Source organism: Oryzias latipes, chromosome 8, assembly GCF_053564925.1.
Source record: "Oryzias latipes strain Hd-rR chromosome 8, Olatipes_Hd-rR_3.1".
In the NCBI taxonomy this organism is placed as follows: Eukaryota; Metazoa; Chordata; class Actinopteri; order Beloniformes; family Adrianichthyidae; genus Oryzias; species Oryzias latipes.
The window spans coordinates 9,409,431-9,434,344 of NC_136244.1; the positions used below are offsets into that span (position 1 = coordinate 9,409,431).

General features: G+C 41.7%; 1 protein-coding gene across 4 annotated transcripts in view; it reads right to left on the bottom strand.

Moving 5' to 3' along the window:
- Nucleotides 1-6,405: 6,405 nt before the first annotated feature.
- LOC101161731 (uncharacterized) overlaps nucleotides 6,406-24,914 on the bottom strand; it is a 40,887-nt gene continuing 22,378 nt past the window's right edge. For 3 of the 4 annotated variants that reach the window (XM_023957704.2, XM_023957703.2, XM_078951431.1), the window contains exons 17-19: nucleotides 9,598-11,358; nucleotides 8,880-8,994; nucleotides 6,406-7,858 (exon numbers count right to left, since the gene is read on the bottom strand). In XM_023957704.2, coding sequence (XP_023813472.1) covers nucleotides 6,974-7,858; nucleotides 8,880-8,994; nucleotides 9,598-11,358 — 2,761 coding nt within the window. In that variant the 3' untranslated portion in view covers nucleotides 6,406-6,973. Of the gene's footprint in view, nucleotides 7,859-8,857; nucleotides 8,995-9,597; nucleotides 11,359-24,914 lie in introns of all 4 variants that reach the window. The other variant, XM_023957705.2, reaches the window with a different exon arrangement.

The window sequence follows — 24,914 nt, forward strand, 5'->3', positions numbered from 1 at the left end:
ATATAGCACTTTCATACAACAGTAGTTGAGACAAAGTGCTGAACACAATAGTAAAAAACATTAAAACATGTTGAGGGGGGGAGGGGGAAACACCGAGGGAGATAAAACTATAGAAAACAGTAAACAGTTAGAAAAACAGTGGTCTCATATTGGGCCAAAAGCCAAGGCATAAAAATGGGTTTTTAAACGGGTTTTAAAAATGGACAGTGAAGGGGCTTCTCTAATGGCCAGCGGCAAAGTATTCCACAGCTTTGGAGCGGCTACAGCAAAAGCTCTGTCCCCTCTGAGCTTCCGTCTGGACCTCGGTACCTCCAGAAGCAGCTGATCAGCTGATCTGAGGCACCGTGCCGGCGAATAGGGAGAGAGAAGCTCAGAGAGGTACAGCGGGGCAAGACCGTGTAAAGATTTAAAAACAAGCAGAAGAATCTTAAAATGAATTCTAAAATGAACAGGCAGCCAGTGAAGCGATGCTAGGATCGGCGTGATGTGGTCTCTCTTGCATGCTCCAACCATAAGACGAGCAGCTGCATTTTGAACACGTTGGAGACGCAAGAGAGACGACTGGCTGAGTCCAAGATAAAGAGAGTTGCAGTAATCCAGCCGGGACGTGATGAAAGCATGGATTACTGTTTCAAATTGTGCAGGTGTTAAAAAAGGTTTTACCTTAGCAAGTTGACGAAGGCTTAAAAAGCTTAACTTCACTACAGAGCTTATCTGTTGGTCCATCCTAAAATTACTCTCCAATTTAACACCCAACTTAGAAACAGTTGATTTTAAGAAACCAGTCAGAGAGCCCAGATCAATCGGGGATGGTCCACTAAAATCATTCGGTCCAAAAATTACAACTTCTGTTTTCTTTTCATTCAAACTCAAGAAACTTAGGGCCAACCAGTCCTTAATGTCGTGGAGACATGACAGGAGCCGCGTCACAGAGAGATTATCCTTTTTAAGCGGCAGATAAATCTGACTGTCGTCAGCGTATAAATGAAAGGAAACGTCGTGTTTTCTCAGAATGGACCCTAAAGGTAATAATAATATTAATAATAAATTTTATTTCAAGCGCCTTTCAGGTCACCCAAGGTCGCTGTACAAGGTTAAAATAAGAAAAACAGAATAAAACGTCAATAAGAAATTATCAGAGTAAAACATGAGTAAACATAAAGACATAGTTAAAAAAAAAAAAAAAAAAAAAACATTTAAGATAGATACATAAAAAAATTATAGGATAGAAAAACAGACAAACAGACAAATGAGGTTGCGATAACTGAATGGATTAACTGTATGATTGTTTGAAGAGATGGGTCTTGAGTTTGGATTTGAATAGTGGCAGTGTGTCGGTGTTCCGTAAATCTGGAGGAAGAGAATTCCACAGCTGAGGGGCAGAGCGACTGAAAGCTCTGCCCCCCATGGTGGCAAGACGGGCAGGTGGGACATGGAGTTGGAGAGAGGAAGTGGAACGGAGAGATCGGGAGGGAATGGAAATGTGAAGAAGGTCAGAAATGTAGGGTGGAGCCAGGTTATGGAGTGCTTTGAAGGTGATGAGGAGAATCTTGAAACTAACCCTTTGTTTTATGGGAAGCCAGTGTAAGTTTTGGAGAACTGGTGTGATGTGGTGGGATAACGGGATCCTGGTGATAATGCGGGCTGCAGAATTTTGAAGAAGCTGCAATTTTTTGAGTGTTTTATTGGGCAAACCAAACAGGAGGGAATTACAATAATCGATCCGAGAAGTGACAAGACTATGAACAAGTACAGCAGTTGTATGAGGTGTGAGAGAAGGGCGGAGACGAGATATATTGCGAAGATGAAAGTAAGCAGAACGGGTGATGTTATTAATATGAGATTGGAACGAAAGTGAGCTGTCGAGGATGACACCCAGACTCTTTACCTGGGGGGAGGGAAGAACAGAGAAGTCATTGACAGAGATGGAGAAGCTATTGGATTTGGAAATAGTGGATGGAGTGCCTACAAGGAGGACTTCAGTTTTGGAACTGTTGAGTTGCAGAAAATTTGAAGAGAACCAGGAATGGATTTCTTGCAGACAGAGGGTAAGGGAGGAAGGAGGAAGTGATGAGGAGGGTTTCGTAGAAATGTAGAGCTGGGTGTCGTCTGCATAGCAATGGAAATTAATGTTGTGTTTATGGAAGAGAGAACCAAGAGGGAGGATGTAAATGATGAAGAGAAGGGGACCTAGGACTGAGCCCTGGGGAATACCAGCAGAGAGTGTGAAGGTGTTTGACATATGAGGTTTAATATGGATAAATTGACTACGGTCTGATAAGTATGAAGAAAACCAGGACAGAGGGGTGTGAGAAATACCAATAGTTTGAAGTCTGTGAATAAGAATATTGTGGGAAATGGTGTCAAAAGCAGCAGTTAAATCAAGGAGAATTAGAATGGACAGTGAACCGGAGTCCGAAGCTAAGAGGAGGTCGTTTGTGATTTTTAAAAGAGCTGTTTCTGTACTATGGAGTGGGCGGAAACCAGATTGAAAGTGTTCGTAGATGTTGTTACTGGAAAGATGAGCACGGAGCTGAAGAGCAACAGTTTTTTCAAGGATTTTGGAAATGAAAGGTAAATTAGAGATTGGGCGAAGATTATTAAAGTTATTTGGGTCAAGACCAGGTTTTTTCAAAACTGGAGTTATAGAGGCGACTTTTAGAGAATGTGGAACAATACCAGACATGAGAGAGGAGTGAATAATGTTGGTAATTGATGGGAGAAGAGAAAGGAGACAGGATTTAACGAGAGATGTAGGAATGGGATCCAGTTGGCAGGTGGAAGGTTTAGAGTTTGTAATAAGGTCAGAAATGGTTTGTACAGAAGGAAGTGAAAATCTTGAAAAGGTTGTCAGAACCGAGGGAGGAGTGAAGGTGTCCACTCCAGAGACTGCAGCTTGGCTTGTGAGCTGTTGATGAATTGTAGAGATCTTAGAAACAAAGAAGGACATTAACGCGTTACAAAAGTCAGGTGAGGAGAGATGATTAGGGAGAGAATCAGGGGGTTTTGTTATATTAGATAGAAGTGAGTAGAGGGTCCTAGAGCTATGTCGGTTTGAGTGAATCAGGCCAGAGTAATAGGAAGTTTTAGCGGACGCTATAGAATCTTTATAGAGGATAATGTAGTTTTTGTACATGTCCTTATGAATTATGAGTCCAGTTTTATTTTGAAGTCTTTCCAGCTGTCTGCCTTTAGCTTTGAGCTGACGTAGTGCAGGTGTGAACCAAGGTGCAGAGCGGGTGAAGGAAACTGATCTTGTTTTGAGGGGTGCATGAGCATTAAGAAGTGACTGCAAGTCATTGTTATACTGCAAAACTAGTTCGTCAGGTGTGGCTTCAGGATTTACTCTGGGAAGGTTGATGATATCGGCTGAAAAACTAGCAGTGTTGATGGCTTGTATCTTACGGAATGATATGATGCGTGGACGTTTGAGTTTGGATACTGTGAGGAGGAGATTAAAGGTGATGAGCTTATGGTCAGTGAATGGGAGTGTGTGAGGTTTGCAATCAGAGGGAGTAAGTCCAGAGCAGCACACTAAGTCTAGCGTGTGTCCTTTGCAGTGAGTGGGAAAGTGAATAAATTGCTGCAATCCAAGGCTATCTAAACAGGATAAAAAGTCTTTGGCAAGAGGATTATTACAGTTATCCATGTGGAAATTAAAATCACCAAGAGTAACAATGTTCTGAGATAGTGAAGTGAAATGGGTCAGGAGATACGAAAAGTCATTTAGAAAATCCTTGCTGATTTTGGGTGGACGGTAGACTGTAGCAACTATGGTGGGGGCAGGACCAGAAAGAAGTAATGCAGAATATTCAAATGAGCAGTAAGTAGGAGCAGAGACAGGAAGGACTTTCCAGGACTCACGATAGATCATCAGGATACCACCACCTCGAGCATGTGTGCGCGGCTCACTGGTGTACACAAATCCAGGTGGAGTTGCCTCATTGAGTGCAGTGAAGTCCCCAGGTTGCTGCCAAGTCTCTGTGAGGCATAGAAAGTCCAGCTTTCGGTCAGCAATAATTTCCTGGACCAGCTGGCCTTTATTGGTGAGCGAGCGGATGTTGAGGAGACCAAGGATGACTGTAGTAGAGTTAGTGGAACAGAGAGGAACTGGAGTGGAGCGGGGGAGAGAGGAGAGCACACTGTGGTCAACGCCTCTGGCCGGTGCCTCTGGGAGGCAGTGAGTGTTTGTTTTTCTTCCAACATGTCCCTTCACAGAAGACCTGACTGTAATAATAGTCCTAATAGGATAAACTGGGGGGGCAGCAGGTCTTGGAACGGAAGCAGTAGTGATGGTTTGTTGGAGGATGTGGGAGGAAACCAAATCTAGTCAGTCACTTCTACAAACCGATGTCTGTACGGATGAGGAGGAGGTTCGGACAGGTGTGGGCACGATGGGGGCAGGTGAAGTCTGGACAGAGTGTCTGATGTTGGCCGCTAAAACATTGCTGCCCAGTGGACTGGGGTGAATACCATCAGATTTATAGAATGAAGTTCTGTTCCAAAACAGGTTAAAATTGTCAATAAAAACGAACTTGTTCAGGCTGGCAACAGACTGGAGCCAGGTGCTCAGACTCAGCAGCCTGCTGAAGCGGCCCTGGCCGCGGGAGAGGGAGGGGAGGGGTCCCGAAATAAAAACAGTCAATGGACAGGAGTTTAAAAAATTAAAAAGTCTGATGAACACCTTTTTAGTAGTTTCAGACTGTCTATAGGAGGTGTCATTAAAACCCACATGTAAAATCAGCCTCTTGACTGTGGAAGGGAGAGACCGCAGCAGGTCTGGGAGTTTCTCCAGAATATCCGGAACTGTGGCTCCCGGAAAACAGTGAGTGACTGCGTTGAAGAAGCGGACCTTCCTTATTATAGAATCCCCGATTATCGCCGTTGATGGGGCAAACAGGGGAGGAGGAGACGCGGGCGCAGGTGCAGCGCCGACAGGCATGACGACAGCGGCAGCGGCGGCCTCACCTTGCGGCCGGTGGTCCGTCAGCAGCGGCGAGGCCCGAGACTTGCTACAGGTAACAGATATAAAGAAAACAGAAGAGGTCCCAAAACCGACCCTTGTGGGACCCCATAAGAAACCAGAGCTGTGGTGGATTCATAACCACCTAAACTGACACACGGTTCTTTCCGCCAGGTAAGATTTGAACCAGTCCAGTGCAGTACCTTGAATCCCCACTAGGTTCTGGAGCCTAGAAATTAAACTGCTATGGTATACGGTGTAGAATGCTGGAGTTAGGTCCAGCAGAACTAGAACAACATAATCTCCAGCATCATTGGCCAAGATATATTTAAATGTATTTATTCACATTTAGCATTTTTTGTCTATTAAAGTTTATTTATGTATTATTTGTTTTAAATCTATTTTAATTTTTTCCTTTTTACATTTAAGTTTTAACTCCAGTGTTTTCCTTAGAGGGATCCTCCACATTAGTGACTGACCGTTCTCAGTGAATGAGGTCGCTACAATGGATGTCCCAGGTCGGGCTCTTTGTCTAGATCTGGTAGGGTCCTGTGGCAGTGTATTCTGTGAACTTGAGTGGGGGGTCACTGATGTAGACATATCTCAAAAACATAGTTCTAGTACAAAGCCAGGTTTCTACACTGCATCATTTTAACATTCTTTTTATCACGGTGTGTGTGTTGTGTGTGTGGGCAGTGTTTGGGTTTTAAACAAAAATTTAATAAAAATTTATTATTATTAAAACATTTGTCTCGTCCTTTTGTTTTTAAATTTGATTGTTTTTATGTAAAGCACTTTAATTAGCTTTTGTTGCTCTACAAATAAAGCTTGATTTGATCAGATTTGAATGCTCTAAAGCAGAGGTCCCCAACCCCCGGGCTGTGGACCGGTATCGGTCCGTGGGTCTTTTGGTACCGGGCCGCACAGAAAGAATAAATAACTTAATTGCGTATTATTTATTTTGGAATCTGAAAGACGTTTTATAATGACAAATTGCCCGATCCTGTTACATCCGTCTATTTCACTCTTGATGCAGGCTAAGGTGCTCTTCTCGGTCATGTGATAGGTTACAGCTAAAATGAAACCCAGGAGCATGCAAAATGAGTAAAAAAAAAACATCTTTGGAAAGAACTTCTTTGCATCATGAGTGTGGGAAGGGGAGAGGATGATGACACCTGTGCGAAGTACAATGCCATGGATGTCAAAATAAAAGCTCAGGGTTTGTCTTGTCACTTCTCTGTTCCTCCTTCATCATAGCGATGCTACGCTAATCATCCGCCTACATCTTAAAGACTGGTCCGTGAAAACTTTGCGTGACGTCATACCGGTTCGTGGTGCTAAAAAGGTTGGGGACCACTGCTTTATAGCATTCAACCGATTAAAAAAATGGTTTAAGTCATCTCAACAGTAGCGGGCGCAATAAAGACAAATACAACCAAACCTGATTTGCATGGATTGCTTTTTATATCCTTCAAAAGCAGTAAATAAACACTAAACAGTGATAAATAATTTTGCCGTTCAGCAGTTGTAATTAAAACAAACATTTACATCAGCAAAGAAGAAAAAAATTCAAGTACAGAGGTTGAAATCATAAGCCCTCTTCGAATTAAATCACAGCCCTCTTTGGATAGTGGCGGATACGCACCCCTGTGTGAGGCAAATTAAATTACTGACTCAGTTTTTGTCAGCGTGCTAGATTCCTCACATTCCAGCTGGAACTTTGCAGGTTGGGTAAATCTGAACTAGAGTTGCTGGCGCTCGGAAAGGAAGTGGTGCTCGTGTGCAAATTCTTTTAACTCAAACAAACTCACAGGGGTCATGTGATCCATAAAGTGCGTTCACTTTGCAGCTTTTGGATTTGTCTACATTTTGACAGTTTTTTTGATGAGATCCCTTTTATTTAAATAATAACAGAAACCAAAGGGCATAAAATAGATTCAGCGACATGATGGTCAGAAAAAAGGAAAAACATCGTTCAATGCGGTTTTCTTACTGCTCTTTTTTTGCTCATTACATTTGCATTTTCCGCAGCTGGCTGCTCCTGCAGTTGTGCGACATCTCCTTTCTGTGGTTTTTCAGTTTCCCTCTGCTGCTGTCTGATGAGCGAGCATTGCCACCACCACTGCTGCCCCTACTGGGTCGCTGCTTTTGCTCCTCCTCATCCCTTCGACTCCTTTGTTCTTTTCTGGCTGACTGACTGCCATCTGACCTGCACTCTCCTCTCTCGTTTCGACTTTTAGGGGGCCAGTTGGTACCCCGGTGAAGGCTACCGGATGAATCAAAGTGGTTGTAAAAAAGGGAAGGAGGAGAGAGGTGGCTTCGAGCTGGTTTCTCTTTATCTCTTTGATTGACTGATGAAGCTGGGTGATAGCTGGAGCGGCGGACGCTGTAGTCTCTCTGCGTTTTGGATACACCGTGATAAGGGAGGCCGCTCACTTCACCAACTGAGGTGCTTTCCTTTTCTCGTGAACTGCAAGATGTTTTTCTACTAGAATAGCCCCCCCTATGGTGCTGCTGGTCATTTCTTTCTGCTTCCTGTAACAAAGGGGAGGGCAGGTTTCTTTTTTGCACGGAAGTGAATTTTCTTCCTTCTTCTTCTCTTGTTTCTTGTTTTAATCGTTTGGTTTCCTGTTGAGCGTAGTTCTCCCGTCTGCATCTCTCCCTTCTTTCTATATCTCGGTTTGCGCTCAAACTACTCTTTGTGCCCCTAGAGGGAGCTAAATCCTTGTCCCTCCCTCTTTCGCTAGAGGGTTGTCCCTGTCGTTTACTGTGTTCCTCCATTTCAGTGCTGTTCTTTGGTTCTGAAAGATCAGAAGGAACCACAGTGGGAGAACTTGAGCTAGCTGTGATCTGTCCATGTTTCTCTTCATTTTTCCGCTCTTCATCACAAGGAATCTAATAAAAAAAAAAAAAGAGATTCAAGCAACTTGGACTTAAATCAAACAGCCTTGAAGAAAAGAAAAGTCACAAAACACTTTTTTCCAATTGTCAAGGAGATAAAGATGTGTTTTTCTTAGAAGACATGAGCTCGCAGATCATTGGAGGAAGGTCTAGGACTAATCAGTTGGATTCGTTTCATGGCCTTCGTGGTGATTGTTCGAAAAGGTCAAGCGATACAAAGTGGCTTTTGAAAAGATTTCGTTTACCCAGATATTTTATTAGTAACCTCAGAAGCTCCTCTGAGGCTAAATGCTCATAAAGGAGGTTTAAATTTTCTTTCAACCTAAAAATAAATCTGCCAAAATGAAGAAAAGCCTTTTCTGACAGAGGCCTTTCAGCTCACAAGTCATAAAAAGGAGCAACAACAACTGGATAACAGGAATGGAACAGGAATCTAGAAATGAATTATTAGAAGAACACTAAAAATGCTAAATGTGGTGGCACTTCAAAACAACAATTTAAATAGAAGAAAGAGTCAGAGTATGTGGGTGAAAAAACAAATATAGCTAACATATCAGTTAGCCACATAAGCAAAATAGTCAAATAATCTTTATCATTTTATTTTATTTACTTTAGGTTTAGGAAAATGTATCTAAATCACAATCATTACAGCAAGAGTCTGCAACCTTTAAAAATTAAAAAGGGATTCAGGGATTTTTCACCGAGCCACAAAGTGTTACTTAAAAAAATAAGACACTGACTTCTATTTATGATCATATAACGTTATGATAGATATAAATAAACCACTGGTATTTTTGCAAAAATTAATCATAATCCTAACGAGTATACTGATACTGAATGAGATGAATAAAGACCTTTGTTTCCCTTTGTGTGTCGTAGATTCCAAAAAATACAAAAACATTTTGATATTCTTCAATCAAAGCAGGGGTCAAAGAGCCACATGTGGCTCTGGAGCCTCAGGTTACAGACTCCTGGTTTAGAGTAATCAGTTACCTTTGTGCTCAGCTGGACTCACTTGTTCACTTTGCCTTGCTTCATCTCGGTCCTGAACTTTTTCCTCCTCCATTTTCTCTGTAGTCCTTCTTTCCAGACTGCCTTCTTCTCCACAGCTTCCTCCCACAGAGAAACTACTGCATTTGTCACACAAAGGTTTAAAAACGTGATATAGTTACAAATTAAAAAGGTGTTTTTTATATGACACACCTGCTTCAGGCCACACGTTGTATGGAGCAAATTTTCACATAAAAAAATCTCTGTTTTGTCTGTAATTCTCTGGTTATAGTTCACCTGTGTTACAATCCTGCAGATTTTACATTTTTAATTTTTAGTTGCCTCTTTGAATGATTAAAAATGTATTTAAAATCCAACTCTGAGCTATTTTAAAGTGCTCTCATTAGCCTCTTAATTATGATTATGCCATTTTTGGGCATCCGTTCCAAACCAGAGTTTCTGGTGTTTGGAAAGGAAGAGGTGCTCATGTGTAAATTCTTTTAACTTAAACAAACTCAGAGTGATCCATAAACCGCGTTCACTTTGCAGTTTTTGGATTAGTTTAGTTGTAGAACATCTGGGTAACAACTGGCAATTGAAGATAGAAGTAATAGTGTTAAAGAGTCACAGCCTTGCCATATTAATAAATAAAATAATGGATCAAACCATCTTTACATCTGTGAATTTTTTATTTAAATTGTGACTGCTGTACATATGGGGATGAAAAAAGCAGCGACTCTGACCTCCCATTATCCGGACTCTTCTTCTGCCCATGGTGGAGACTCTTTGAGCTGAACTTCTTTGCTGCCTCTCTGCATCTTGAGTCAGTTTTTCTTTTTTGCTCTGTACTGACTTTTTGTGCTCCACCCTGATCCCCTACACCCTCCACTTCTTTTCTTATTGTTCCGTCATCCTCTCCTGCAGTGGAGAGGGTACAGTGCCATAATTCTAAATATTCCTTCTCTGTGTCATTTTGCTCTTCTTTATCTGAGTTTTTCCAACATTCTTCCTTTTTATAATCTGTTACTACAGCTTCCTTTTCATCTGATTTTATTTTTTCTTTAGCCGTTTCTTCCTGATTTGAGTCTATTAGTTTATCCACTGTTTTTTCTGACCTTTCTCCATACTGATTCTTTTCTCTTTCATTAGTCTCCACTGTTTTTTCCTTACAATTCATATTAAAGGAAGCGGATTTCTCTCTGTCATTTCTCTCCTTCATTTTTCCTTCCAGGTTGATGTTAATGCTTATCTTCTTCTGAGGTATCACCTTCATCCCTCCTTCCCAGATGTCTTTCTCTGTTGAAGACATCTTCTCCATCTTTTGCTTTTTTCGACTTGGAGACTTTTTTCTGTTGCTTTCAGGGTTTTCTGCATTTTTCTGAAATGTGCTGTTTTGAGGTCCAACAGTATCACTCCTTTCAAGACTTTCAGAGTCTTTCCTTTTTCTCATTATTTTCTTATGTTCGGCTCTTCCTGTTTCTGTCTTGCCAAGCTGTGTGTGGCTATTAGTTCTTTGTTTTTTTTCCTCGCACTCTCTGGAGGTCAATTCCCTGCTTTCCCTCTTTCTGCTTTGGTTTCTTTCCAAACCCTTTTCTTCTTTGGATTTTCTTTCCTGCTCTCTGTCTAAAGATTTTTCAAGTTTTGTGAGAGGTTGGACTGAGTCTGAAGGATTCCTGGTGGTTGTTTCAGTTTGATTCTCCTCTCTGCTCTGATCTAAAAAGTCTGCAGAAGCTGGAGATGATGCCCCATCACGCACTCGCCTCTGAAACACATTTTCCTCCTTTTGGTTTTGAGTCTGCGGGCTGAGTTGTTGCTTGCCGATTGTTTTGTGTAGATATATTTCTTTGCTTTTCTCAGTGCAGCTCTCTGGAAGTTCCCTCAGCTGAGATTTGTCTTCCGATGTCGTGCGGCGACCCCCGCTGGATGTCCAAGAGGGAGGGGAGTGACCTTCATTGGCCTTATCAGAGGAGATGTCACTTGATGAGCGGGAAGTGGTGGAGCAGCTGTCAGTTGAAGACTGAGAGGAAGGGGAGCGGCTGAAGCTGGAGTGCTCAGACAATGGGGAGTGGTCATTTGTCCTGTTACTGTTCCGGCCTGAGCTGTGAGAATCCTGAGGATGAGGAGGAAGAGGAGGAGGAGGCAGAAGCATCTGGTGAAAGTGGGTGTAGCTCTTGTCGTACCAGGCTTGGAACTCCTTCCTCCACTGCAGGTAGAGCTGCAAGTCCAGCTCCAGGGGGCCGTTTGGGGTGTCTGCGTAAGCGCGTGATGGGCCCGCCGCCTCCTTCCTGGCACATTTTCCGTGCCTCCTGGAGCTGAGATTCCTTAAAGCCGAGCCCTTGTGAGAGTGACGGGTGTGACAGCGGTTCTTCTGGTGGTGGGAGGAGGAGTTACATCTAGAATGGTGGCCACAGCGGGGAGAAGAGGATGAGGATGTGGAGGAAGGAGGCCGTTTGTAACCGAAACTATAGGTGGATGGGTATGACTGGGGGTGCAAGTCTCTGTGACTGGAGACAAAAAAAAGAAAAGCAAAAAGATTCAATTCGATACCTTAAAAAGGGGGGGAAATAAATTCTTATTTCTTATAGTTTTATAATCTACTAATTCCAAGCAGAAAAGAAATGTTAAGTATCTTTAAAGCCTTTGCTGACAAATATTTAAAAAAAAAGTTGTATTACCACAAGTTGACCTTGAAATTTAGAGAACTATCATATTTTCAGTTTACTCCAGGTTTGATGCCCTTCTTGTATCCTTTGTGTAGAACACGTGTCAACCCAAGGCAGATGTGGCCCGCCATGTCATTCTTTTAATGTGGCCCGTGAGAGCATAAAAGTTTTTAATTTCTTAAAATAAAAAATAAAAATTGGTGTGTTTTTATTCATATCTAGGGGGAATCGGACTTGAAATATCTGATTGGGCAACTGTACATTAGGACTTATTCACGGTCAATATAACCTAATCTGACAGAATCAAATTTAAAAGGATTTATGCTAGAGTAACAAGCAAACATATTGTAGTGGCGGTCATGTGCATTGTAGATCTGTAGCAGCAGGGGATTGTGGGACGTGGTCCCCTGATCTAATTATGGCTCAGCAGGAGCGTTTCTTTTTGCCCATGTTTCGTTTCATATGGCAGTTTTTGTTGTTCCACCTTAGTTTATTCTTCCTGTTATGTTGTTTCTTTATGTTGAACCATGAGTGTGGAAGGGAGAAAGGTTGATGACTCCTGTGTAATGCTCAATGTTGCGTGTGTTCAAAATAAATGGGCTTGTTATCCTGGAAAGGAGACTGCACTCTCAGCTTCTTTTTCTGCTTCCTCCTCATTGAGACTGTTCGGAGTCGTGCGTTGTATGGGACACGGACAGTTCTCCAGCGCAGCCAGATTGATAGCTCAACTGGTCAACTGCTTGGCTCCCGTACTTCCCGCTGCAAGTGACGTACCTGCTGTACGTTACAATATGTTTTCTATGCAACTGTAATTGTCACTTTAAAAAGTTATTATAAATAAATAATGAGTTATTTAACATTAAGGATAGTTGCATTTATTTTTCATTACATTTAGTTACATGTATAAGTTATATCTGGCCCTTTGAGGACAACCATTAAGCTGATGTGGCCCTTGGGGAAAATGAGTTTGACACCCCTGGTATAGAACCTTAAAGTCCCACTTCAATCACCTTTTGATTTATTGTAAAAGTGTTCCCAGTGGTCTTTTAATAATAATTATGCTGTTTTAGCCCAGATCTAAAACCTGTGTTATTTTCTAGGACATAGTTTCTGGAGAGCGGCAGCAGTTCATTAGAAATGTACCTCTAAGGTGCGGGTGGGACTGTTTGGGTTTAAGTAAACCCACGCCCATTTCCTATTATAATCTGTTTACACTCTCTCGTGCTATCTTAGGGCCGATTATAATTCACAGCCATCACATCAATCATATCCAAAACTGCGCAGACTACTTCATACTAATGTTGGCTGGTTTTGCCTGTGTAGCGGCGTAAAATAAATTTCTGTGTGTGTGTTCCAGCCGCGTGTCTATTGCAGGCGGCAGTTGAAAAGAGCAGTTGAAAGAAGCCATGAGGGAAGATGTTTGAAAAAAACACGGGCAGATCAGGGCCAGCAGCTGTGACTGTTCATGCATTCTTTTCTTTACTTTTTTTTTGTTGAAGTTCTCCACTGTAAATAAATCGTTCTTTCTTCCTCACGCCTCGACTATTGACCGACATAACAATTTGGAGGTCACAGAAATTTTATTTTAGTTTTTTTTGGCGTTTCATCGCTGCCATATATTGAACGAGCGCAAGGACAATTGAGCAGGAACCGAGTGAGTGAACCTTACAGCCTTACAACCGGTGAATCTGCGCACTCACTTCGCTCCTGCGCTTGGTGGGTTTGCGAGCGCGCAGAGTGGTTTTTGTCACTTTTGTAACTTTTCTGGTTGATCTGATAGGCCAAAATTTGCATGTCAAATCCGGCAAGGCAGCGGGGCGGGACTTTCATTTTTTAAGGCGCGGGGGGGGCTAACTGGCAGCTCTTGAGCTCTCTGCATGTGGCTCTCTGCCTTTTATCATATTTTCTATATACAGTACTTTCATGACCATAAGGCGCACTTAAAAGTCTGAAATTTTCTCCAAAATGTACGCAGCGGCCCTAATCTGTTTTTGTGTGACTTCAGTAAAGAGGATCTAGGAGAGAACAGCACGTAAAATAAAACCCCCCCCATAGTACAAAGGTACAGATGTGTGCATAATGCAGAACAACTTCGTTTTGGAAACCCTGGAAATGCAAAGAGACACGATTACGAAGCACAGTTTGAAATGAAAGATATCAGCTACGCGGAGGAACATGGGAATTGAGCAGCTGCCAGAGAATTCAAGATAAATGAATCTATGGTTCGCAAGTGGAGGAAGCTGGAAAACAAACTCAGACAAGACAAGAAGACGCAGTAGCTGCTGAGTTTCCGCGGAAACAAGGCGAGGTTGCCTGTGTTGGAAGATCTACTCCAGTGCAGCAACTTCCAGCAGATTACTATGAAAAGCTGTCCATCCTCTGCTCCTTTTACTGGGAGGCAGCGCCGGGCTAGTTACGCCACACTTTTGGACTGTAGAACTTTAGCTTGGGCTGACGCGTCTGCTTGCACTTTTCTTCGAGCTTTGGAGCCGCACGGCAACAAGACGGACTCTGACGATGACTACAGGGAACCGGGTGTGTTTGATAGAAATTTAGCCCAGCTGTTCATTCCATTTACAGAAGATGAGGACTTTGATGGATTTTTGGACGCTGATTGATGACTGAAAAAATGAAAAATAAATCCCAACTAACTCATTTTTTTGTGCGCTGCCTTTTTAAAACACACACTCGCATGAATGTTTTACCGGTATGTTTTAACGGTAAATAAAGAAAAACACCCAACAACACCCATAACTGAAACTGCGCCATTTAATCCAGTGCTGTTGTATTGTAAGCAGAGGAGTGTGTTATGGGAAATAACATGGCTTTAATTGCGTGTTTGAGTGTGTATGTCTGGCAGGTCCGTGCGTGGTGTAGCTCTTTGACAATCACAGTTAAAAATTTCAGCTTTGTGTCAAACTTGTTCACCACCCTTGTTTGTGTTAGATTTTAATTGGAAAAAAAACAGCGGATGTAACATGGAAAAAAACGTTAACCATGACCCAAGACCAAGGTAAGAAAGTGCATCGTGTTTTTTTGTGCTGTAAGTTTTTCTCATGGGGAAAATCACAGCATTCGTTACCGTTTTCATCCACGTTACAGCTGCTGTTTCTTTTCTATTAATGCCCATAAAACGCCCCTGCTCTGAAAAATGAAAGTCCCGCCAAATTTCGTCATGCAAATTTTGGTCAATCAGATCAACCAGAAAAGTTACCGCCCCCAAGTGACAAATGCACCCCTAAACACCGCCCCCAAGTGACAAAAACGCCCCTTTAACACTGCGAAACCCAGCGAGTGCCCCAGGAGCGAAGTGATCGTGCAGGATCACCGTTTAGTTAGGATTGCAGCCGTGCAATTATAAAATGCGGGGGTCGCTCAGTTAGAATTGCGCTTGTGTGGTTGTAAGGTTCGCTAACTCAGTTCCTGAATACACCCGCTCAGTTGTCTTTGCGCTCGTTCAATAAATGGCAGGGATGAAACGTCACAGTTTTTGACGATCTGTCGACGGAGATACTGAAGGTTATCAGAACAAAGAAAAGACAGTCGAGGAGTGACTGTTTCAGCTAACATTTGAAGAGCTGTGCCTGGTGTGCGAGTTTTTCAAGATCTTGGAAGGTGATCGAGCGAGAGGAAAGACTCGACGCGCTCTCGTTAAACTCATCAAGTTCTGTGAGCGAGAAGAACTGTTGGAGAAAGAGGACGAGGTCATGTTGGTGCTTCTGGAGCTGAACAAGCAGCTGGAGGACCTGCTGCGGGGCCGATCGCTGGGAGGAGCTGCGGGATGCGGGAGCTGGGCGCCTCTCTTCACCTGCGGGGGCGGAGCAGACAGCTCCACCCAGCGGCGGTGAGGGCCAAGCACAGCGTCAGGCAAACAGTGAAAGCACATCCCTGTCATCACAACTGCAACAGTTTCTTCATAGAAATTCAAGAAACAGCGAAACCCGGAACGAAAAAAGGAGTTTAAGATAAAAGGGACACGTGGGTGAGTCAACCTCCAGAGACAGTAATTTTCAGCAGCTTGGAACACCAGATCGAAAGTGGCCTCAAAAAAGGTTTTTCAGAGCTGGAAATAACTGAAGCTGTGATCGGAGCTGTGAGCCCTGGCCTGAAATTAGGAAGCTATTTGGAGGGAAAAGCAAATCTAACTAATGACTTTCAGACAAATATTAAGAGCTCATTATGCAGAAAAGGATGCAACTGTGCTTTACCGGCAGCTGTCAAAAGCAATTCCAGAACCCAGTGAAACAGCACTTGAATTCCTCATTTGTGTACTTGATCTACGCCAAAGGGTTCTGTTTGCATCTCAACGTGCACAAAGAACTTGTCCAAAGCCAGTGTTTCTAGTCAATTACTGCCAGTCTGGTCAAAGACAACATCAGGGCTGAAATGCGAATGTACCTGCAAGATAAAAACAGTGGTGAAGTACTACTCCATAAGATGCAAATTGCTCAGTACAATGAAACCGAAAGAGTTCAGACAGTAAAAGCTGCAAACAAACATGTTTAAAAGGTGAGATTTAACACAACAGACCAAAGTGAAGAAAGGTTTGCTCAAATCGCCCAAAGCTCAGAGAAACAAAATAAGCCAGTTAAAGAAAGCCCTCTATTTTCAAAAATAGAAGAAAATAACGCAGCCATAAGAGAGCTCATGGCCAAGTTGCTTCACTGTTCGAAAGCATTCACAATGACAAGCATTGTCCCTCCAGTAGAGCCCGTGGAAACTTTGTTCGTCGACCTAAAAGACAATGCGCCGCCTGTCAACGAGACGATATTGACTGCCAACATTTTTTAAGTGCGATAGTGAAACCCACTGGGTTCACGAACATTGACACCAACAGAAAAAAACTCGACTGCATTCAGGAAAACTAGAATTTTTGGTACTCAAGTGGGGTGTTACTGACCGGTTCAGAGACCATTTCTTTTATGCTTCTTCTCTAACAGTGTACAGTGATGATAACCCTGTCACTTATGTTTCGAGGACAACGAAACTGAATGCAACAGATCATCGCTGGGTGTCCAAATTAGGTGACTTCAACATAACACTCAAGTACCGCCCTGGAAAAAGCAACAGCGATGCTGATTTCCTGTCACGCACACCTGTGAGTATGGAATCTTACATGAACAAGCACTCTGAGCAGTGTCTCCCTGAAGTGCTATCTGCAATATTCAATGACACTGAAAAACAAGATTACTATACCTTAGACTGGATCTCCATCATCACCTGTAGCCCACATGCCCAAGAACTAACTGCAGACAGTCATCCAGATATTACAGTTACTAAGCAAGACTTATTGCAAGCACAGCTATATAATTCAGCCATAGGTCAAATAGGGGTTGTGCCGATGGACGATACCATCGTCCACATCGTGATGGGTGACTGACATCCCGATGGAGAGACACCATCGTGATGCCACGCCCCCGCCACGCTGAGAGTCGACACCATAAGCCGCGGTTACATGTGAAAAATATCTTGACCGGATCAATGGTCGGGTTAGAATCCAACCGTGTACATGGTTCCAGAAAAATGTTTTCAGAATATAAAAAACGTTCACATGGCTCACACTTTCGGTCGGAATAAATCATTCGCACATGCGCAGTAGGGTTTGAAAAACCGGAAGCGGATATCAGTTTCGTCGAGCGGCTATTTTTTTCTCAAACTTTATTGAATGTAACAATTCAATACAAAACAATGTTGCCGAGCGGCTATAAACATTGATATGTCAGCTCGGTAATATACAAGACGATCTTCTAAACGTGCTTTTAATAATTTTACGATTATTATGAAACGCCTGTTCGCTCATCGTTTTATTTTTAATCCTTGTGGTCAGTGCTTTTTCTGTTGAAAAATGGAGCCGGAAAGAAGCCAGAATTAGCAGTATGCTAACACGGGCTAGCAACATTAGCTTTAGGTAGTGCTGCAATCTGCATCTTGGCTGCATGTAAACATGTGGGAATAACATCAGCCTTTATTTAGTCGGGACACGACTCGGGACACAAATCCACGTGATTGTTTGAACGATTTCTAAGGACTGAGCGACATTTCTGCTTTGAAGCTCACACCGCCCCAAAGCGGTGTGTGTGTGCTCACGATCCTCTGCTAAGACACACACTTTTAGACCCGGTTCTGAGTTCTGTAGCCCGTTCCCCTAGAGCTGCGGAACGGATCGCAGTTCTAAATCTCCCACATACTACCCCTCATGTAACAAAGCACCCCCCCCCCCCCCCCCTTCCACTCAAACGCAAAGCTGTAAGTCTGCGCTCCGCCGGTCCACTTGACTAGTTAAGTGCGGGAGCGGACCATTTCTTTTCTAGTTTGTTTGTTACTTTTTTTGTTAAAGTCACTTCCCTCAGTTTATACTGGATAATTGCGGATGAGTCATTAGTTGGGAAATAAAATAAATAAAGTAAAATAACGAATAGCAATTATAAAAGACCGAAATATTAAAAATAGCCCCCCCCCACGACGATATCATCGTCCATCCCGATGGTTGACAGCAAACATCGTCAACGGCCAATATAAGGGACATCGCCCAACCCTAGGTCAAATACTGAAAATGAAGAAATTGGGAAGAAAACCTACCAAGAGAGAAAGCAATATGAAAACAAAGTTCAAGCATATGCTTCACGAATGGAAAAGACTGTACATTTCTCAAGAAGGGTTGTTGAAGCGCAAAACGGCAACATGTTCCCAAATTGTACTTCCAGAGCAGTACAATGGACAGGTTGATAAATATCTTCACACTGAAATGGGTGACCTGGGCGTAGACAGAGTTTTACACCTTGCCAGACAACGATTTTATTAGCCAAGAATGCAAACATGAGTTTGCATTCTTGACATTGAGTCTTCATAACACAAGTTTGCAAATATAACATTCAGAAGAAACCAGTCGTCCAAAGCAGAGCCCCCTTGTGTCACTTGCCAGCAACTGCACCATTTGAAATAATATCAATAGATCAGGGTTTTTCAACCTTTTTTGAACCAAGGCACACTTTATCCTTGACACACCAGCATCCAAACATTAAAAAAGGAGAAACTCTTTAGTCTGTATTGATGTACAGTCCCCCCCCCAGTCTTACATGCATTTTTGTGATACTTGTGGCAGAAAAGTTTAAAAACTGTTTGATGTGTGTTCGTTGTGGTTTTAAGACGTTTAACAGAGTAGACTCATTGTAGCACAGAGATGCTGTCACTTTAACACAATGCATCATGGGAGATGTAGTACAAAAACTGACGCTGATGGCAGACAGATTTGCGTCTCTGAGCTTCATTATTTTGTCCACTTGTTCCATGATCTGACACCGGTTTCTGCGGAAAGCTAAAGAGACAAGATTTAGCTGTTATTTTTGTTGGAACTGAGAGTCGGAACAAGGAAGTGAGGACGTTAACCACTTCTGATTGGTCAGACTGGTGACGTATGATTAGGGGTCCAAGAATGATTGGCAGAGACAGTTGAAAGAAAAGACTTTTTCGAAAGCAGAGCTGAAGTTGCGGCTAAACCGTCATTCTTATCAAAGTATCTTTTAAAGAATCAAATAAACAGAAAGAAAAAAGTATTTTATGATCTTTCATGTTCCTAACTCCTCTGTGTTTTATTAAGGCATGTTTGGAACACAGATCTGATATCTTAGCGAAGGTAAATGTTTTTAGATCGGGGAAAATGGGTAATTTCCCACAGCACACCTGACACACTACTGTGCCGCGGCACACCGGTTGAAAAACACTGTAAAAGGTTATCTGAATCTGGAAAAAAAACAGGGGAGGGCATGAGTACATTTTAGTAGGGGTGTGTGTATCTCGATACGCGCCCCGCGATACAATACATATCCCGATATTTTACCGAAACATATTTCCTGTTTTTTTAAAATGTGACTTTGAAAAAACTTAACCTGAATTTAATGCCTTCCACTGTAATAAAATGGTAAAATTCAGTTTATTTAATGATCACAATGTTGAGCACTGCAATTGTATCTCATATGTAACTTGCGTTTACCAAAGCCAAATTATAGTGCTTTTATTTTGGTAAGTTAAAATATAGAAAGGGAACAGTCAACATTGTCTGATTTGCAAAAAAATATATATATTTTTCAGTGTAAGAAAAAACAAATAATGAATGTTCCTTAACCAATAAGTTTCTTTTGGGGAAATAAAATGCTGTTTATTTTCAGCATTGGTTAATGTAGCTTCTCTAGTGCTTTTAAACAGTTCAGGAGCCTGAATGGTGCTTCAAAAATAAAGGGTGTGGTGGGGGGGACACACTGATTTTCTTCCAGAAACAATAAACTGTGATGACGAGGCAGCATGACAGAACGAAGGAAAGTTGCTTTAATGTGACAAAAAAAGGGGCTTTGTTTACATATCTGCTGCACCAGTTTGTTTCCCACACACGGAAGTAACTGGTAACGCTCCTCGCCACGATCTGACGATGTCGGCCTTTTTTCAGAGCGTTGTACACATCCCTTTGATCCAACAGGTCCCTAAATTAGAATATGTTGCTGGGAGGTTCTGCAGAACTTTGACCCGCTTCTTTGTCGATAGCATTTTAGCCGATACTAAGCGCATTAGCCGCTGCCGTGCTTCACTCGTATTTATCTGAGCCGCTAAAAAGCACAGCAATTCACGTTTTTATATCTTACTGGCATTAACATGGCTCAGAGTTTCTGTTTGGTATCCATTCCAGGTAAAAACGAAGTAGTTTATGTCTCATAACAACAGAACAAGCTGCCTCTGACCGCAGTCTTCCTGTTATTTTTTGCAGAGTAGAGCTGCTCAAAGAGGCTCCGTGTGCTCTGCTGCCGGAGGGTGAAGGGGACGACAAGAGTCAGACACTAAAGGACGCTCAGAAATAATTAAATAAATATCGTCCTGGCAGCATTTTGAATCGATAAAAGTATTGCCAAATGAAGTATTGCAATATATTGCCGAATCGATTTTTTCTTACACCCCTACATTTTCGTGATTGTGGACAATTTTACAAAATTTGCACAAGCCTACCCAACCTGAAACAAATCAGGCAAGACTGCAGCTGACAAGATTTTGAATCATTTTGCTTTAAAATTTGGATTTTCTGAAAAAATACTTAATGATCAAGGCAAAGAATTTGAAAACCAGCTATTCATGAAACTTCAAAAATTCACAGGTGTTAAAAACTTACAAATGACCCCTTACCACCCTCAGGGGAACCCAGCAGAAAGATTTAACCGAGCCTTATTAGCAATGTTGCGAACCTTGGATGAGGAAAAAAAAGGTGAACTGGAATGACTATGTAAACAAAGTCGTACATGCCTACAACTGCACTGTCAGCGAAGCCACAGGTTACACACCCTTTACTTGCTCTTCGGAAGAGACCCACGATTACCAATCGATTTATTCGTTGGATTGAAAGGCGAAGAAAGACATGTCTTACCACAAGAATATGCTCAGAAATTACAACAAGTGCAAGAAGCATATGATATTGCATCCAAAAAGAATTAAAGAAATACAACCAGGGGCAAAACATATTACGACCAAAAGAGACAAAGTCCAGTCCTTTCACTGGGCGACAGGGTTCTTGTGAGGAACATGTTGGATCGCAGAGGACCAGGAAAATTATGTTCATAATGGGAAAAACAAATATATGTAGTTGTGTCCCAAAAATGAGAAAACAGCCCAGTGTATGAAGTAAAACCCGAATGTGGCACAGGAAAGGGCAGAGTTCTTCGAAGAAACAAGCTAATGCCATGTAATGCTTTACCTCCGCAAAAACAAAGGCAAAACCCTGTGAGAAAAGAAACACAGACAAAGCCTAGAAAAAGACATCCAACTATTGAAAAAAGAGAAGAGGCATTAAGCTCAGATGGGAATTAGCTTCAAGAACAGTGTGTTGCAGATAGGCAAAAAAACTGTCACAAGGTCTGGGAAGTAGCGTGGGGCCAATCCCAGCGCTCCAGAGGTGGAGCAGCAGCCCAGATTTGGCACTGCAGCAACGGAGCACAGATGTATGCTGGGGCAGACTTCACCTGCTGCACTCTCAGCCCCTGTCACTGCAACGGAGCACAGGGTGGAGACTCTAGCAGAGGAGCCTGTGGACAGTAACAGAGCTGAAATTGATGTTCCAGATAAAGCACAAGAGACTCTGTGGACAGATCCCGCTTGTGCTCAAGAAAGAGACTGGACTGATAAAGCAGCCACGAATATCTCAGCGGGACAGACATCACAGAGAAACTCTAACCTAAGACACACTGGGTCATCCGACCAGTCGTGTGGTGGGGCTTCAGGGTCGGCAGGTCTATCCACTAGATGTTGATGCAGCCATGCTGCTGTATGGACACTACTGTGTGCCATGGTTACCACTGCTCACACTTGGACCCTGTGCTGTGTATTCTAGCCTAGTTCATAACAATGGAAAAATTGGACTCTTATGACTGTGGTACATCACAAATGACAAATGAACTGTTCTGATCATTCTATTAAGACCACTACATTGGAGTAATGTGTGGCATGTGTGAATTAGAGTGAAAATATTGTTATTTATTTACTGTCATGTTGTTTTTTTTGCTTTATGCTGTCGCACGAATGTTGTGGACACCATTCAATTAGCAGGGGAGGAATGTAGCGGTGTAAAAAAATGTGTGTGTTCCAGCCGCGTGCCTATTGCGGGCGGCAGTTGAAAATGCATTCTTTTCATTAGTTTGTTCTTTTGTTGCTGACTTGCTCTCCACTGTAAATAAATCGTTCTTTCTTCCTCAAGCCATGACTATTGACCGGCGTAACACTGCGATAATTGCAATGAACTTGTAAGTGGTGTTTATACTTTTCAAACGACGGGATTGTCGCCAGCATTTTATTTTTAAACTGAATGACATCTTGCCCATACACTTGGTGAGTCTGTGAAGGCGGATGTACATGAAAGGCAGAGGAGGAAGTGGTGTATTTGTCCACTAAGCAGAGGCAGGCAATACAGAGGTGGAAACAAAATAAAATGAAAGGGGCAAATTGCATTCTCTAGTGCTGCAAGATATGAGATACAAGATATATCTTTCCAGCAACTTGGTCTATTTTCTACTTAATTGTCCACTCTCTCTGCGTCTGTGTGTGAAGTTACCCCGTGGGTATTTCCTAACTTCTTCAATTAAGTTTTCATAATTTGCATTGTTAAAAAGACATTTTTCTGGACAGCGATTGCTCCGTCATTGCGTACTCTAATCGCTCAAAATACCTTCAGGTTAAATGACGTAATTTCCACCTGATTGCACTATGGATGTAAGATTCCAGTCATGGATGATCTTATCAGCAGATGTCCCAGCGATCGGGGCGGTTCCACTCCAATGGCCCTGCGACCAATGCCACTCAAGTGACTACAAATCCCTTTGAAGTCTAAACCAGCCCTTGCAACCCCTCACATCCTTAAGCTAACATTGCTGGTGCAGGAAAAAGGGCGAGCAATATTGGAGCAACCTAGCCATACAGTTTTGAGCCGGATACCAGTTCGGACGAGAAAAACAAAGACGTACATGGATCTACTAGTTTAAATTCGGATGAATCAGAATGAATTGGCCCAGAGAGTTTGTGCCCCAGAGATTTTTTACGTCAAAAATATGATCTTTTTCAAAATGACATTTTTGCATCTGCTCCTAATTCACAACGAAATACTCAGAAATGCAATTTTGAGCTTAATTTGCTTCATATTTATCCATCATTAGAAAATGCTACAAGAAAATGTTTAAAACACCAAAACACCATTAGCATTTGAGGGGTGTTTAAGTAGGTTTGATGCATCTATGTTTTCTGTATTTTTCAAATTAACTTATGACTGAATATCTTAACTAGGTTTCTTATATCTATGTTTTTTTTGTTGCTTAAACCAAAAAATCTCTGCAGTTGACACAATGTGCAATACTCAAGTAGACACTGCTTGTTTTGCTTTTGCTTTATCCATACTGTGTACTACACTCATTTTCTGTGCAATCTTTGACACTTCATTAAATGCCAGTATGTAAAACGACTACCAGTGAAAGTTTCTTTATTTCTTTTTTATTCTTTATTGGTTTTTATGCAGACATTTTTAGATTCAGTCTGATAAAAATAATGTTTTTTTTTACCTTTTCTTTAACATTTTGTAGATGTAAAGAACAATCTTGAAAAATATAATAAAAAAATTAAACAAAGTGGAATAAGTGGGGTACAACAAACATTTAGCTTTGAGCTTTAGTTCTGAGCTGGCTTCAATTTACTCCATTGGAATTGAAAATTTTCAGCTTTCAAATGTATTTGAAATGTAATTTTCTCCATACAACAAATTTCCTCCAAAGATGTGAGAATGGTTAGCATTCATGTCCCCGGAGTCTCCAGCATTTCATGGAGTCCTCAGCTGTTTGCTCTTTATGTGGGGACTGATAAATAACCTTGTTATATTTTTCAACCCAAGTTGTCTTCATTGTCTTGAACTTATTGAGGTACAAAGGGAAAGGCAGATTAATTTTTCGTGAAATCGACAGGTCCACCTGCAGTTTTGAGTACCATTTTTGTTTTAAACACAAGTCGAAACCATTACATTTAGAAACTTTCTTTGAGGGCAGCTTCTTATAAGCTTTTGTTGTAATTTCTATCAAGCCTCTCCCTTCCTGAGAGGCAAAACCTTTTTTTTCTCTATGTCTTTTATTGTATTTAGTTTTGCTGTCAAGTAAATGAACTATTTTATTCCCATAAGTCCCACTGCAGTTTTAATTTTCTTCTGAGTGGTTCAGATGGTTTGTAATTTATGCCTAGTATTTGAGTCTTGGAATTATTTAATTTATACCTTGATTTCCCTCCATAATCTTTTAGGATGTCCAAATTACTTCTTATTTTTCCCTTTTTTGGCAGAACAGAAATAATTGCTTCTTTCCATGATGGCGGAGTTTTGGCTTTTTTTGAGTGTCCGATTAAATGAATCTAATAATACAGGAGCAAATTCTTCTTTGAATAATTTGTACCATTCATTTGGGTAACTGTCATTCCCAGGGCTTTAATTACTTTTCAGTCCCCCTATAGCTTTATCGAGATCTTTTCTAGTGATGGGTGAGGTTAAAGTTATTTTTAATGGTTCCGATAGAGGGCAGATCTAAGTTAGCCAGACAGCCTGTTTTGTTTTTATTTTTTGGTTCAGACTAGCTATACAGAGTCTTATACTAATTGAGAAATATTTTTTTTAATTTTGTGCAGTTAATAAAGGATGTCTTTGGTGGATGAGACTCGGATTTTGTGAAATAAGTTCCTCATTTTATGTAATCTTAGGCGTTTCGCTAGAATTTTGGTTGCCCTGGAACCCGATTCGTAAAAAAGTTTGCTTTTGAATCAAATCAAACTTTATTTATATAGCACTTTTTATATAGAACATAACACAGAGTGCTTAACAACAAAACAAAAACATAAAACAGGCA